The sequence below is a fragment of the Heteronotia binoei genome, chromosome 3 (genome assembly GCF_032191835.1).
Source record: "Heteronotia binoei isolate CCM8104 ecotype False Entrance Well chromosome 3, APGP_CSIRO_Hbin_v1, whole genome shotgun sequence".
In the NCBI taxonomy this organism is placed as follows: Eukaryota; Metazoa; Chordata; class Lepidosauria; order Squamata; family Gekkonidae; genus Heteronotia; species Heteronotia binoei.
Window position 1 is genome coordinate 57,646,861 of NC_083225.1, and position 17,504 is coordinate 57,664,364.

Genomic DNA, 17,504 nt, shown 5'->3' on the forward strand with positions numbered 1-17,504 from the left:
GGCTCAGGCTGAGTGGATTGAAACTAAATCCAGCGAAGACAAAGGTCCTTTGCTTGGATCGGCATTGTCCGGGAGGGGAAATTCCCTTACCAGCCTTTGACGGTGTGCCCCTGACAGCGGCACACAGGGTCAGGAGCTTGGGGGTACTATTGGAGCCTGCCCTAACTATGGAGGCCCAAATAGCAGCCACTGCCAAGTCCGCATTTTTTCATCTCAGGTGGGCAAGGCAGTTGGCCCCTTTCCTGGAACATGACGATCTGGCAACAGTGATCCATGCAACGGTCACCTCAAGGTTGGATTACTATAATGCCCTCTACATGGGGCTGCCCCTGTGCTGAACCTGGAAGTTGCAGCTAGTGCAGAACGCCACCGCCCAGCTGTTATTAGGGCTCCCTAGATGGGAGCACATTCAGCCGGGGCTTCGGGAACTGCACTGGCTGCCAATAATATACCGAGTTTGGTACAAGGTGCTGGTTATTACCTTTAAAGCCCTATATGGCCTAGGACCTTAGGGACCATCTCTCCCCATCTGTTCCCAGAGAGTACTGAGATCGGGTTCTCAAAATCTCCTTACAATCCCCGGGCCAAAGGAGGCCCATCTGAAGTCAACTAGGGACAGGGCTTTTTTGATCACAGCCCCTTGCTGGTGGAACCAGCTGCCGGAAGAGGTGAGGGCCCTGCGGAACCTTGGGCAGTTCCACAGGGCCTGTAAGACAGTCCTCTTCCGGTTGGCATACAACTGACCAGCATCTGAATATTTTAAGGAAGACTGTGGGATAGCACACTGATGAATTGCATTTATTTTATTGTGTAAATTATTAATGTATTTTAATTCTTAATTTTATTTTTAGAATTTTTATGTTGTGAGCCGGCCTGAGCCCGCTTCGGTGGGGTAGGACAGGATATAAATCTAAATAAATAAATAAATTCTGTGAATGGACAAGGGAGGCAATTTTCACCAATTCTCTCCTCATGCTGTTCATAAACATCTCCTGTCCTCCAGGAGCACCATTTCAGAGGAGGCATTTTGGCTTTGCAGTGTGTAAAAGGGAAGTGCAAAAATCCTGCTTTGTCAATGGAAATCTCTTCCATCTGCAGAAATTACCACTGGATCCAGGCCACTGTTTGTTGCTTATGTTACAGTTCTAGTTGCTGAACAACTTTTGAGAAATATAAATCAATGAAAGCATACTATGGAACTGCCTGCCAGATCAGTCAAATTAAAGCTAAATTGGTAAGGATTAACTAAAAGAAAAAATATTATATCAACTCTCTTCCCATTATTAGATTAGTAATACAATCCACTTTAACCCATGGGTTCACAGAAAAACCATTGGCATGTTCCTTTAGCTAATGATGGTTGTAAAGGCAAGGTCTTTCACTCATCTCTCCAAAAATTTGCATTCACTTATTTTGGTCAAAGACCATTTGGAGGAAGAGGGGTGGGCAAGCACCCCATGCATATTCTAGGCATCATGCTTTTCTGTCTTTATAAAAAAATATATTTTCAATCCCTCTGGAAACCATATGCTGAAACAGCTACTATACTAATTTCTATCCTGTAGACGTGTAAGTCTTTGTTTCCTGCATCTCAGACTGCTACTGGAAGACAAAATTGACCAAAGCTGGACAGAAACACACTCAGTGTTGGTTTCTCTGTGACCCGGGATTTCCCTTCAGCTACCTGGATGTTCAACTGTACCAGCTGGAAATATACAGCTATTAAGATACACAATAGCACATTAAAGTAAGCAAAACACATTTGATTTGCAAAGGCATTAATCACTCTATTAGATGCTCCAGTATTCTCACTTTTTCAAAGCCTGTCTCATAAACAAGATAAATGATCACTGTCAACCAATTCAGAAACAAGACTTCTTTTTCTCCTTTTTAAAGATATATTAGATAATCTGACACCTTGATGCCAATTGAGCAAAACAACATTTCAAAATTTGCACTTCCTACACATTGATATTATTAAGCATTTCCAGGCAGAGAAAGCATTAAAGAAAAAGCTTGAAGAAAGCCTTATCAAGATAGACTCTTTTTTTCCCCATTTTCAAGTATGTCTTTTGTCACTGTTCAGTTTACTGATATCTAGAAAAGATTGGGGTTAGCAAAAAAAGTTGAGAGAGCAAAATCGACAAGTATTTCAGTATGTCTTATTTTGGTGAGACAAGGATGGCTTCAGATAATAGGCTATATTTTATTTTGCTTACTCGGCATGCATAGAAATTGTACCCTGTTGGATTTGCTGAAATATTCTTTATTTCAGTTTCTGCAGTTGATTTTATGTTGTTAATCTTAATGTTTTGCTAATTTACTGTTCTAAGCCACCTTGCCAAAATTCATAGGGAAAAGCAAGACGTAAATACTTTGAATAAATATCCAAGAGTTTATCCAAATGTATGAACTTCTAGAGCAGGAGTGTCAAACTCATTTGTTATGAGGGCTGGATCTGACATAAATGAGACCTTGTTGGGCCGAGCCATGTCAGGCCAGGCCATTTGTATACCTATGTAAGATTAGGTAGCAGAGATATAAACTTTTTAAAGGACACAGACAAACACAATTTTAAAAAAAACTGATTAAAACATTAGCACTTATTGGGCTTTCTTTGTATCTCTCCCATGGGATCCAGGAAACTGGGCAAAGGAAGCTTGGGCTCTTTTCTTCCTTCCCCAGGGAACCAGGAGGGGGAGGAACCTCAGCCAATAGAAGGAAGAGAGGCTTGGCTCAGTAGCTTTGCTGTGCAATTGAGAGAGCCTGGCAAAGCAAACTCTCCCTCCCCCCCCCCCTTCCCCAAGGGAAGAGCCTAAGCCAATGGAGAAAATAGAGGCTTTGTTCTGTAGCTCCTGTGTGATTGAGCAAGCCTTGCAAAGCAAGCTATGATGCAGAAGGATGGCAAAAAATACACAATCCAAGTAGCACATATAAACTCTATTGTGATAAAAATCACACTATAAAGACACAGCATCACATAAATTTCCAAAATTTTTCCAAAAGTCCCAGTACACTAAATATACTATTCAGTCCAAATTCTTGTGCTTGTGTCTTTATAGTGTGATTTTTATCGCAATAGAGTTTGTATGTGCTACTCAGATTGTATATTTTTTGCCATATACTAACCGGGTATCCTCTGTGATGCAGAAGGAAGCAAGAGAGAGGGAGAAGGAAGCAAACAAGAGCCAGTTGCTCGGGAGCCTGATAGGAGCCCCCCAAGGGCCTGATTCAGCCCAGGGTTGCTTGTTTGACACCCCTGTTTTAGAGGATGCAGATACTTTTGAGTCCAGTGCAGGATGTCACGTTCTCGGGGCGCAGGCAGGCAGGAGTCCAAAGCTGGTCTGAGGTCAAAGTCCAGGAAGTCAAACAGGAGCCGAGTCACCAAAGCAAAATCGCAAACCAGAAGCAGAAGTCAAAGCCAAAGGGTCAGGACACCAAGGAATTCAAACCAGTCAGGAGCTGGAATCAGGAAAGAGCACGGATGCAAGCCAGGGAATTGACTTGCTGCTTCCATGAGGTTGCCAAGTCCCAGGTATGAGTTATATGGGGGTCTCAATCAGCCTGCTCCCTGGGTGGCCGTAATTCTCCTAGAACTCGAGGCTAAGAGATCGGAAGCACTGGTGCGCCTCATGCCTGCATTCTGAGAGTGTTTTCCGAAGTTGGCTCCACATTCTTGAAACGGGAGGGGGAAAGCTTGGAGGAGATCGTCAACAGCCTGCACTGATGCCTGGAATGTGAGGAGAGTGAATGATGGGCCAGCTGTTGGTTGTTCGGCTGAGGCCCTGGAAGGCCATTCTTCCTGGTCTGTTAACCTTTGCAGCTCCCCCTTCTCAGGGCTCATGACACAGGAGAGCAGCAGAAGTGGCACACAGGATTGCAACTATGCAAACCTTAGGCAGCATCTGCAAGTTCAACTTGGCCATTTAAAACCAGTAATTGAAAAAAAAAATCAGTATCTGCTCACACCCAAACTTTCTCTGTTGGGGCCACCACCTGATGAAATAGCCTGCCTTATGAGGCTGGGAAGATGCTTCTATGAGTCTGGGAAGATGCTTCTATCAGTCAACAGAATGTTTAAGATGGAAAGCTCATGAGGGCATTTTTATAAAGCATTTTAATGTATGGGGGGATTTCTGACCGTTTTTATTCCTCTGTTTTCTGTGCTGTCCTGTCTTCGTTGTATTTTTTCCAAATTTTGCACCCCAGTTTATTCCACTGCTTGCTATTTTTACATTGAATTCTAATTTTGTAAATCAGCTCTTACTGTGTTGTTTATTGTATGTATTACATGTTTTAATTGCAGATATCATTCCCAGATTCCTTTCCCACACTCTTATGATCACAACACAGATGGACAGAAGATGGCATGTCAGAGAAAGTTAGAAAAAGATTGTGCAGATGATGGGCTTTTTATGATGGAGGATGGGATAAATGTGGGCTGAACATAAGCCTCTCCCTTTATCCCCCCCCCATATGCCACTGTATGCAAGCAAAGCCCCAGCCTAGCAGGTGCAGCCCTAGATAATGAAACGGCTCACACACACACAAGACCTGTACTTAGGTGGCATCAGGAAACCACCAAGTGGCAGTGCAATAATTGGCAGAAACTGGAAACATTGTGCACAGAAATGCCTATTGGAATGAGCCTGTTCAGGGGGAAGATGGGAATTCTGGATGGCGATGTCCTTGAGAGGCACTTTCCTCCTGAGTCATTTTCTCCCACTGATGTCCCTTCTCTGGGCTTGGGGGGGAAACACTGTCAGACACTATGTTAAACGTCAGTTCAGAAGATTTCCAACCACTCCTGTGTGTCATAAATAATTCTATTTTGATTCAGAGTAATTGCTATATTTATGAATGACATTGTTCAGGACAGATCTTAAGTGATACACTTTTCAGTGAATATCTGTGAATCCTACTGCCTATGAATTTTAATCAACTAAGCAGAGACTCTACAACAACTAGTAATCTGAACAGAAAGACCTCTAGAAACAGAATTATTTTAGACACACTGTAAACTGCTGAAGGACTGAATTCATTTTAGGAGACTTCTGGTCTGCAAAAAGTTTATTATAGAAAATATTTTGGTTTTAGCCTTTTTTTGCAAAACAGGCTACTTCGAATGTTTCCCTTTTATGTGATTGTGTGTAGATTTGCTTTAGACAACTCATCTTTATCATGATCCCATAAACCTCTCTCGGGTAAATTTATCCCACAGAACAAAAGCAGGCAGCTAGCTCGCTACAGAAATGGATCTTTCATTCTCTTGGTCCTCCATTTGATAAAAGCTGCTTTCCCCTTTGATCTCAATTTAGGTTCCTAAGTTTTCTCTCTGGGAACATTTGTACCAAATATAGGAAAGAAAAAGCTTACCATTCACAGCAGGAAGAGCGTTTGAACAAGAACCATACCTGAAGCATTATTCCTCAGCACCAAGAGTGTTTCTGACATGGCCATACAATTAATCAAACTTATGACAGATTTGCAATGCATATACACAGCTGGATGTGTGTAAAAACAGTTATTCTCATTGTACAGGCTTCTGTGTGCCACATTCTTCAGACAAGTATTGGCATATATACTGTGGAAAATCTCTTCCCATAAAAAGCTTTCACTTGTATTTAAAACAATTGATTACCATTGTCAGAAAAAGAATCAGCTGCCAACCATTTGTAAACATATGAAGTTATATAGTGAAACTTTGGTGTTCTAAAAATTCAAAATAGGTTTCCAGGAACTCAGCCATCTTACACCTATGCATAAATTATTTTCCCTGACTAAGATGCACCCTACTAAATTTTTTGAAGTTTAGAGGGAAATATATAGCCATTCAGTTCCATTAAGATCTAAACAGCACGGCAAGCTATTAAATGGCTCTTATACTAATTGTGATATTGATTAATTATATTATCTAGAAAACTATTAAAGAAGAATAGAGGTGGCTGTCTCATTTAGATGCATTTAATTTGTAGTTTCCTGTTATGTTTAAATATTTTAGAAGATGAATTTCATATCTAAAGTTATTTTAAGACAGATGTGGGTTGGATTAGCTTTCCTTCAAAGTAATTAAAACTCTGTTTTAATGAACTTCAGCTCAATCATTCATCAAAAGTACCATTATATATATTTGCTGTCTTTTGTTAATACATGTAACATAGTCAGGTTTTTTAATTACTTTGATCAATGTGATATATTGCATCCCATAAGGTACTCTTGCTGTTTCCTCAAACCAAGATACACTGGTAAACTTGCATCTATGTCATTGGGTATTGTGCTAATACCACATTATAGAAATCACTTGTAACTGGATTTTCCTGTATTGGCAAGTTGATCCAGTAGCAAATAATTGATAATAAAATGGCTATACAATATGCATCAATGTGCAGATGCAGCTTTTGTTTAGTCTGATTAATGTGAATGGCTGACCTGAAAGGACTAGGATCATGACAAAGGATTGGTAATGCTGTGGATGTTTTCTCAATGGGACCTAACCTTTAAAATTAGGAGATGATCTGTGAACATATGAAGCTTAATTAAATCAGATCACTAGCCTATCTAGCCCTATATTGTCACTAGCAGCAGCACAGGCTGTTCCCAAGACTTGCTACCTGAGTATCTTTAACTGAACTTGGGATGCCTGAACTTCTGTGGCTAGGATCACCTCATAATCACCAGGTGCAAATACACTGCTGATTTTTTCAACAGCTGGATCAGCTAATCAGTGCATCATTCACTGGAGTTTGCTGGTTGCAGTGACTGCACAACAGTGCTTACAAACACTCAGTTTTCAGGCATGTCTGTTGCCTCTTACAGCTTTATGGTGTTACCTCATAATTCTTTTCCCTGTAACATTTAAAGCAATCTCAATGTCTTCTACAATGAACTTATTTTAAAACAGATCTCAGCTGACTACCTGGCATGCTTTTCCAGCGTGGTTGCAGTTTTGCAAAGTAGTACACAGCCAAGATTAACCTGCAAAGGCTGGACTGCTGTGTGGGCAGGAGAGATCCACAGCAATGCTCCCTCTGCGCTGTGGAGTCTTGTGAGCAAAAATTCTACTTTGTGAGCTACTAGCATTAAAGTTGTGAGCTACTGCATAAATTAATTTGCTCTGAGCTAAGACAAAAATGTGTGATCTGGAGGCTAAAAAACTGTGAGCTAACTCACACTAATTCAGCTTAGAGGGAACACTGGTCCCGAGGAGGAGGCCTTCTCACACACACCCCAGCAGGCTGGCAGCAGACAGAAGCAGGAGCCTGGGGCAAGCATGCTTGCTGCTTCAACTGGATTGGGCATTTTGAATTCTGGTGGGCTCTATGCTGCTGGCTGCAATTCTATTGTATACTTCCTTGAGAGCAAAACCTACTGGGGCCCTTTGTATTCAACAAGACTTACTCCCAGAAAAGAGGACTGCAGTTCATTCAACTGTCAGGGACAGTTTGACTCATTCCTCATTTTATTTGCTCCTTTGCAGTTCTTCAGTGGAGCTCATCTTCAGCTGGTGCTGCTAAAGGAGGTTCCAGTTTACTATATAACTGCAACATTGCAGCTAAGAAGATAAGAGTGAGAATGATATAACTGTAACAAGAATATGATAGGGGTTCTAGTTTCCTCTATAACAAGAATTGTACAAGAAAATCATGGGAATGAGTCTAATAAAGTGTCTACGAGTAGAATAAGGAACTCACTGAATACCAGGAGACATATATGAACAGACCAGCTTAAGGGTGGACTGGGAGGCCAAAGCAGTCCTGAAAAAGCACTCATTCCAGGCCCAGCGACTATAATTCTACTCTGTGGATTGTGATTCCAGTTTCTGGGGACTAAGAGTGCTGTCCTAAGCTGATCTACTCGAAATTAAGCCCCATCTTGTTCAATTGGGCTTACTCTTAGGAAAGAGGATTGCAGTTCATTCTGCTTTCAGACACGGTGTTAAAGCTGCTTTCTCTCCACCTCTTTCCCCCATCTATTTGCCTGCCTTCTGCTCTCAAACATCTGAGAGTTATTCTATGAGGCACTTACATTAACCAAGTTTGGCCACCCCTGGTCAATTCTCTCTGACATCAAAATTCTTCTGCTTGCTACATGGCCAGCCTAATTAGAAACCCATGTGTATGCCTGCAATTCCAGTGTAAAACCTCCATAACACAATTGTAAGGGGCTCAGAGTGCAGTACATCATAAATAATAAAATCACAACGTCATAATGAAAACCAATTACAATATTTAGTGCAACAGGATAGTCCAAGCAGTACAGTAAATCAGTGCAGTAGGATAGTACAGTAGGAGAGGTCAACCGATCTAATGGATAGATGCCCACTGCCTCACCTGAAAACCTGGCAGAACAGCTCCATTTTACAGGCCCTATGGAAGGCTAACAAGCCAGGTAGGGCCCAGATCTCCATAGGGAGCTGAATCCACCAGGTTGGGGCCAGGATCGAAAAGGACCTGGCCCTGGTAGAGGCAAGACGGTCATCTCTTGGGCTGGGGGATGGTCAACTTATCTTGGGAGGCCAAATGAAGCAACCTCCTGGGCATATATGGGAAGAGACAGTCCCACAGGCCGTCTAAGGCTTTAAAAGTCAAAACTAACACCTTGAAATGGATCCAGTACTCTATAGGCAGCAGTGTAGGCCGCGGAGCACCAGCCGTATGCTCACTCATATAGGTGATGCCACCAGCAGGCGAGCTGCCGCATTCTGCACCCGCTGCAGTTTCCAGATCAGTTTCAAGGGCAAGCCAGCACAGAGCGAGTTCTAGCCTGAAAGTGACCATTGCATGGGTCACTGTGGCCAGGTCTTGGGGGAATAGATATGGTGCTAGCTGTCTGATCTGCCATAGGTGGTTAAAAGGCAGACCTGGCAGCCGCCGTGACCTGGGCCTCCACAGAAAGTAAGGCATCCAGGACCACTCTCAAACTCTTCACCTGTTGCGTCAGCACTAAAACAGGTGTCCGTCCAAGGCTGGGAGTTGGGTGCACACACCTACCCACCCCCCTCAACTAAGGCACAGGACCTCTGTCTTAGTTGGATTTAACTTCAATCGGCTTTGCTGCAGCCATCCTGCCACGGCACCTAATGCCTTGGACAGACATTCAGGGACGGAAGACGGTCTGCTATCCATCAGCAGATAGAGCTGGGTGTCATCAGCATTCTGGTGGCAACCCAGTCCAAAACCTCAGGCAACCTGGGCAAGTGGGCACATATAGATGTTATATAATATGGGTGAGAGAATAGCTCCCTGCTGCACTCCACACATAAGTGGCTGTTGCAGGGAGGTTTGCTCAGCAAACATCACCCTTTGTCCCCATCCCTGGAGAAAGGAGAATAACCATTGCAAGGCTACCCGCTGTATTCCAGTGACGGCAAGGCGGTGGGTCAATAGATCATATTCAACCATGTCAAATGCTGCTGATAGGCCAAGAAGAACCAGCAGCGCCCACCCACCTACATCTCAACCCTACATCTCATCTCAGCCCTACATCAATGAAAAATAATGCTTTACAACAAGTCCGTTTCATGACTTATTTATATTAAACACATTTTATAGTAATTATTTAAGTGTATTCCACTAGACTGATGGTATATGTGTCAATTAATGCCTCAATTAATGGCTTTTGGTTGAGGACAGCAACAGTTTTCTATCATTGCTGGCACCCTGCCTCTTTCTCCCTCCTCAATTCTGCCATCTTGAACTTCTTTTTAATCTGTTCTTTTAAAACTTTTGTTCTAATCTTGTCACATTGGAATGTTAATGTTTTTGTATATTTATTTTATGGCTCTATGCCTCTTGCTGTACATCGCCTAGAGCCCTGCATAAGCAAGGATAAGACAATTAACAACAACAATAACGCAACCATGTAACGTTATGGTAGAATTGATCCAGATTGCCAACATACAGTCACATACATGCATTGATAGCAAACGTTTCTTGAAAACCACTTGATGGAACCTAGATTATCTAAAAGATGTCCTTTAGCTAAAAGCAAACACCCCTCTTTCAACTATGTTTTCTCTGAATTTCCTTACTACAGTAATGACAAGTATCTCAACATAATGATCCACATGACCTTTACTGCTTGACTCTAAAGCATTTAGCAAAAACATGTTTACTCAAAATCAGGGATCACTGGAAAGGCTCTGCCTTTTACAGCATAATGCTTTTCTTCTTGGGAGTGCTTACAGAAAGACTCCCATGGAGTCTTGTGGAAAAGGTTACAACAGAATTCACTTTCTGCACAGATTTTATTATTCATTTAGGAAGGGCATTTAGCAGAGACTAGCCATGATCTACTACACTTTCCTGTCTTTTTTAAAAAAATGTTCATGGAAAAACAATATTAAACTATAATGTCACAGCTTCCATGTAAATACCTCTATAGAAATCACAGAAATGTCTCTAAAAAACATATAAGATAATTAAGGCATTAGCCTAGAACAGAATGTTACCCTATTCAATTAGTTTCAATGCAATCCTGAGAACACTTTCCTGGGAATAAGCCCCAATTTTGAGTAGATCTCCTTAGGATTGCTCCCATTGTTTGCTAAAATAGATGATATATGACAAACCAGAAATCAACAGTATGGTCATCCTCAGTGAATGTGAACTCAATGACTCTGAAATCACTTTCTGGACGTCATGTCCACCCTGTGCATTTTATAATGGAGAATGAAACCTGCAAAAGCTCATGATACAATTAATTGTTAAGTCTTTATGAAGTCTAACTTTTCTGCCCAATTATTACCGTTTTCACATACAGGGAAGTTTAAAAGTCAGCAAAGTATCATGATTAATAAACTCTTATTACAAAACTCCAGCATAACAAAACAATAAATGTGATAGTAGAAAGAACAAAGGAAAGACAGATACTTATTGCTTCCCCAAAAAAGAGTGTTTCTAGAAATGATGAATGTAATGTCAAAATCATTTTCCCTGGTGAAGGGTATTCAGGAAGGATGATGTGGTAAATGTGTCAACATTAGCATGGGACAGCTTTCCATTACCAACTGATTCATTTAGGAGTCACGTTGAATGAACAAATGAATGTATAAAAGAAATTGTATTGTTCAACTTGTTGGGGGGGGGGAAGCATCATATTAAAATACTGGTAATTGCACATATCACATGCTGTGTCACAGATTTTATTATAAATGCTGTTTGGCACACTTCAGCATACATCTACAGATGAATGTTTTTCATAAAGGAGTATGATGTAGTACATCTTTGTGTGACACATTTGTGATTTTCTGTTCTACTCTACTCCTAGGTTTTTGAAATTCTAAACACAAAATCAGCAAAATTTATCTGACCACTGATCACTGCAGAACCCCCTCCCCCCCCCAAAAAAGTGTACTTTGGAAAAAGTTGGTTGCATATTTGACCTTAGAAAAGTTGTTGTCTGTTCACAGACTAAACATCCTAACTGAGCACTGCACTAAATTTTCTGTAACCATCTGTACTTATATCTGTTGTACAGCCTTTGAGATTACAGCCTTTCCTACTTCCTGTTCCATCAACATGCGGATGACACCCAGCACTATCTATTGATGGGTGGCCAATCCAGCTGCGCCCCGGACAACTTGGATCTGGCATTACAAGCCGTGACATCTTGGCTCAGACTAAGTTGACTGAAGTTGAATCCAATGAAGATGGAGGTTCTTTATCTGAGCCATGGTGACCCAGGAAGGGAGGTCCCCTTGCCAACTTTTGACGGGGTGCCACTTATTCTGGCCCTGAAGGCCAAGAGCCTGGGAGTGCTCCTGGGGCCCTCCTTGTCTATGGAGGCCCAGGTAGCAACCACTGCCAAGTCCACCTTTTTCCATCTGCGGCAGGTACAGCAATTGGCCTCTTTCCTGGAGCACTGCAACTTTGCAATGGTGGTCCATGCTACAGGCACCTTGAGAATAGACTACTGTAATGCCCTCTACATGGGGCTGCCCTTGACTCTGACTCAGAGACTGCAGCTAGTGCAGAATGCTGCAGCTCAGTTGATAATGGGACTCCCTCGATTGGAGCACATTCAACCAGTGTTGAAAGAGCTGCACTGGCTGCCTATTGTGTACTGAGTCCATTTCAAAGAGCTAGTATTGACCTTTAAAGCCCTATATGGTTGAGGACCTGTCTATCTAAGGGACCGCCTTTCCCCATATGTTCCCCAGGGAGAACTGCGTTTGGGAACTCAAAATCTACTATCCATCCCCAGACCAGGGAGGCCAGACTGGGCGCTACACAGGCCAGGGCCTTCTCAGTGGCAGCACCAATGCTGTGGAATGCTCACCTTGAGGCCATAAGAGCCCTGCAGGGCTTGTAAAACTGAACTTTTTAAACAGGCCTATAACAACTAGGGGAGAAAGCTGCTGCTTTTATGCTGTTTGGCAATTCTACCATAAGGATAAATGGAAGGTTTAGTATGACCTGATTGCCTATGTTTTAACATTCTGTATAGCACCAATATTTTGTTTTAAATTGTTTTAAATTGAAAATTGTTTATGTCTTGTTTTATACTTGAAATTGAGATGTTGGTTTTATTCTGATTGTTAGCCGCCCTGAATCCGTTTGGAATGGGCGGGATATAAATTGAAAGTAAATAAATAAATTAGTAGAAGAGAACAAGAGTCCAGTAGTCCCTTAATGACTAACAAAATTTGTGGCAGGGCATGAGCTTTCATAAGTCACTGCTCACTTCTTCAGATACAGTTAGAATGTGAGTCCATCTATACTTATATCTTGAAGTGATTTCAGATGTTGAATGACAATAGCAGGCATTGGTAATGAGAAAAGAAACCTTGCAATTCAGCAGTCTCTCTAATCTCCCTTTGAAATTCCTATGTAAGAGAGCTGCTACTCTTAGGTCAACAACTTAATGTCCTGAAAGATTAAAATTCCCCCCACTAGTTTTTGAATGTTGCAGTTTCTAATAGCAGTAGAAAAAGTAAGACTCCATTAGCACCTTAAATACTAACAAAATTTGTGATAGGGTATGTGTTTTTTTTTTAGTCACTGCTCACTTGCTTAGGTTTATTTCCATTTTTCTTTGCATCTTCCTGCCCATAATCTTCCTGGAGCAAATTGAGACCTAGGTTTCCTGTGTCATTACCAATGCTGATATCTCCAGGCCTACTACCCCTCTGCATATCGCACCTAATCCCAATCAAGCCTGCTACAGTCATTCAGCATCTGAAATCATATTTATAAAGTTTATATCTCTGGTACCTCATTGTTACTTTTTATGGAACACATGACCCAGCCAGACAAAGTGACATTTATGTTGGATCTGGCCCTCGTAACAAGTGAGTTTGACACCTCTACTCTAGTCTAAACCTTTCAGCTTAGTTTAGTGTAATTTAGCTTAGAGTAGCTTTCAATTATCTTATCTTAGAGTAACCCTGGATAGAATAGCATTGTTAGAACGTTCTCCTCTAGTAATAGTTTTCCTCTGCCTTCCAAGACCACAGGGGAGTTTCATAATTATCTTGATGGGCAGATATTTAAAGCAGGGGAGGGGATTAAAAAGTTGGCTTCAAAACAGTAGCTCCCTTGCATGTCAGCCTAGATGTCAGTCTTTGAGTCACACTCACAAAGCAGTATGATAAGAATCTGGTAAAGGAAATCCATATTGCTGATTTAACTGTTGATTTAATACATGTTATTAGCTAGATTAGGCTGTTTTCAGCATCTCTCTCCAGTGCTGAAAGTTTTGAAAAGGCTGCCAGTATGTTTCTCTGCACATTCTAGGTATGGGCATTGAACTATAGAGCCCTACAAAGTGCCTGGAATCATAAAGTACCACCTTGTCCTTTATGAACTTGATCAGTCTACAAATTTGTTATCTGAAAGTCTTTTCAGGGTCCCTGATATCAAATAGGTAGAAACCCATCAGATAGCCTTTTTATGGAGATTCTCCACCCTCTGCAGACATATTAATAAGATTCCTATTTTAAATTACTTGGGGCATCAAGTTAAGCCTTTACTTTCCCCCCATGGTTTTTGCTATTAATTTATGCTTTGCTAGTCTATTGTATTTTAATCTTCTATGAATTTTCTGCTTTTTTGTTTTTAATTTTGATTTTCCTATGCAGCCCTTGATAGATCTTAAGTACACAAACAACCTATACGTTTGCTAAATAACAATTTAATGAATAAATGTGGTTGAAGTAGTCTAATTATTATGACTTTCCCCCAGAAGAACTGTAGGACATTTCATTTTAGTGAAAGAACTGAGCTTTTTTTAAAATCAGCATTCCCAGCTTTTTCACAGAACTGTGACTCCTTCAATCAAATCACTGAATGGCAAACATGACAGTGAAGCATGCTTGGATCTATTTTAGATCTGCAACACAGACACATCCTGTCCCAGATGAAGACTTTCCTAGAAGATAGGGAAATAACTTAATCTGAACAGGGTAGATTTGAAAATTCTGTTCCTTTGAGCCAAATCCATTAAATAAAGCCATTATTTGTGCCACTAAAGCTGAATTATATCTCTTCAATATTCTTTCAAATACCAGATAGACCTGTTGCTTTATTTGTTTTGGTTAATATCACAAATGAGCTTTCATACTACAAAGGCTAATTAAAATAACTGTAAAATGTACCTGAAAAATTCCATGAAGGAGAAGCCATAACCATGTTGCTCAGCAATTCCCGCACAGACGACATTTGCAGATGCTCCAATCAATGTCCCATTACCTACAATTCAAAAAACAAATTCCAACTGATATTTTTGCTTTTTGCCACTCTATTAGATCAGCTTGCAGAAATGACACAAACGGAGGGGGGAAATCAATCATTTTACATACACCTGAAAGAAATAGCCTGAACACAATAACCTCCCTGTCTATAAATAGCTGGACATTTTCAAAGGCAAAGCAATCTCAGTGAGAAAAAAGAAATATAGTATCGTGTTGTCAAAATAACACTTTCCATCTGTATTCAGAGAAATTTGCTGATTATTTTATTTCATGTACAAAAAAGGTGGCAGAAAGCCAAATGAAACCAAGGTGAGGAAATATAGAAGTAGTAAAAATGTGTTGGGCTACTGATTGAGTGAACAATAAAAACAGATGGGTTTTTATTTCCTGAAATGCATGCAAGACCAATACAAGTTGCTTTCTGAATGTGTCCTTGATGTATATGTACAATCACTATCCTTCCCCACTCCCACTCCCACACCCACACCCACTAAATACAAAATGCTATAGCATAGGCATTGTTCAGAACAGAACTTTTTGCATTTAGGAATATCTGAGGAGAGATCACTCTTGTTTATGTCTTGTATTTCAATCCTATGCACATGTGTAGCATAAAGCACATATCTCTGCATGAGTAATATGGCTAAAGCACTCAGATGTATTGTTTGTCAAGAACAATTCACAAGTTACTGAAGCATTTCTTTACAGAACTGAAACACACTAGCATGGCTGCTGTTGGGAGTGGGGACTTAAGCATCCCCTGTCCCAGGGATCCCATAGGAGATTTTGAAAAAAAAAATCACATAATAAAAATTAATGGAAATTATCCTAATGCTTAGTTACAATATCTACATACATCATCCTCTCCTTACTGGTGGAAAACTCCTGTTCCCATCAGTGAAATTATGTGTCATTTGTTCAAAGCTTTTTTTAAAATCAGCTTTTAATTAGGTTCAAATCAATTCCACAAAAACTGCGAGACCTGCGATAAATGGCATCCTGACACAAACAAGGCGGACTTGGATCACAAACCTGCAGTTTATAGCATAGGACAGGAGACCTAGAAAGACAGGCAGCAACAGCATCTCATTTTGCACAAGTTCATGATTGGAACATTGTGGCCAACAAAAGGTTAGCATGGCATGCTGTACTTGAGGAAAGTCTGACAGTTCCTGAATGGCACTAATCCCAGTAGTAATTGAAAACTGATTACATCCAATTTGGTTTTTTTCCTCCTTCTGCAGTAACCTCTGTCAAGAATGCGAACATTTCTTGCTTATATATATATATTTTTTTATTTAAACATTTATTGAAGTTCAAACAAAAAGTACAAACAAAACAAACAAAACAAAGACACCAAAGACACCACCAAGAAATAACATTACAAAAAAAAAATATGAGAAAATACAAAAAATACATATATCCCCTACCCACCCATCAACCACCACCACATGTGAAAGGAGCTTTAGGAGCATATAGAAATATTAAATCTACTGTCTCATATCATATCCCATACTTTTCGCCCATATATACACTGGTTCCCAAGTTTTTATACATTCTTGCCAATTTCCGTCTCTCAACCTTATGGTTAAGACATCCATTTCGGCAGACTCCAGTAATTTAAACAAAAATTCTTCCTTACACGGGATTTGGGGGGATTTCCAATATTTTGCAAAGAGAATTCTGGCAGTTGTAATCATATATATTACCAGTTTTTTCTCACCCTGAGTTAAGTTTTCTCTACATACACTCAACAAATATAGTTCGGGGGAGTGTTTCAGCCTTTTCTTTAATACCTTTTGGACCCATATACTTATTTGTGTCCAAAATTTTCTAGCAATCTCACAGTTCCACCAAATGTGATAGAGTGTCCCTTTAACTTTTTTACATTTCCAACATTTGTCATTATAGGTTGGGTTCATTCTGGCTAATCTCGCAGGAGTCAGATACCACCTATACATCATTTTGTATAAGTTTTCTTTAAAGACTATCGATTTAGTCAATTTGATGTTATATTTCCAAATCTTTTCCCATTCCTCCAGTTCGATCGAATAGCCAAAGTCCTGTAGCCATCTTATCCAGCTCTCTTTAACCGTTTCCGACTGCATTTCCATCTCTAATAACCAGCTATAAATTTTGGAAATAAGATTTTTGGGTTCATGTATCATAGTATCAAATTCATTTACTTTGGCGTCTTTAGGAAAGCCCACGCTTTTGTCAGATTGGTACGTCGACTTGATTTGACACCTGACCCACCAGTCCGGGATTATGTTTACTTCCAGATTTAGGTTGTTTTTGGTATCTAGCAGTGTTGCATAATTTTGAGGAGTTTTCCAGTCATATAAGTTAGGGTGGGTAGCTGCTTCCACTGGTGAAACCCACAATGGAGTATATGTGTAAATTTTCTTTTTAGTCTCCAACCAAATCTTATAAATTGCCTTGCGAACTTCATGCGTCTGGAAATTGGTACTTTTTGGCGAAGTCTGGTACCAAATGTATGCATGCCAGCCTTTAGTCAGTCCTGCCCCCTCTAATACTAGTAATCTTTTGTTTTCTAACAGACACCAATCTCTCGCCCAGGCTAGACAAGAGGCTTTATAGTATAAATACCGGAGCGAGGCAGCATGGCGGAAGATGGCGCTGAGTGGTGAGTGAAGGGGAGAGCGGTGATAGAGAGCGGGCCAAGAGCCAAAGAATAGTAACTGGAAATATAGACGGTGGCTGGAAAGAGAAGAACGGATAATAAGACGGAAAGAGAAGGAGAAGTAGAACTAAGGCTTAATAAAGAGAGGGAGAGACAGTTCTTAGCAGG

At 40.7% G+C, this 17,504-nt stretch overlaps 1 protein-coding gene across 2 annotated transcripts in view; it reads right to left on the bottom strand.

Annotated features, from left to right (window-relative positions):
• Positions 1 to 17,504, bottom strand: part of OCA2 (OCA2 melanosomal transmembrane protein) — a 289,009-nt gene that overhangs the window by 45,723 nt on the left and 225,782 nt on the right. For both annotated transcript variants that reach the window (XM_060233870.1, XM_060233871.1), the window contains one exon: positions 14,597 to 14,690. In XM_060233870.1, coding sequence (XP_060089853.1) covers positions 14,597 to 14,690 — 94 coding nt within the window. The remainder of the gene's footprint in view (positions 1 to 14,596; positions 14,691 to 17,504) is intronic.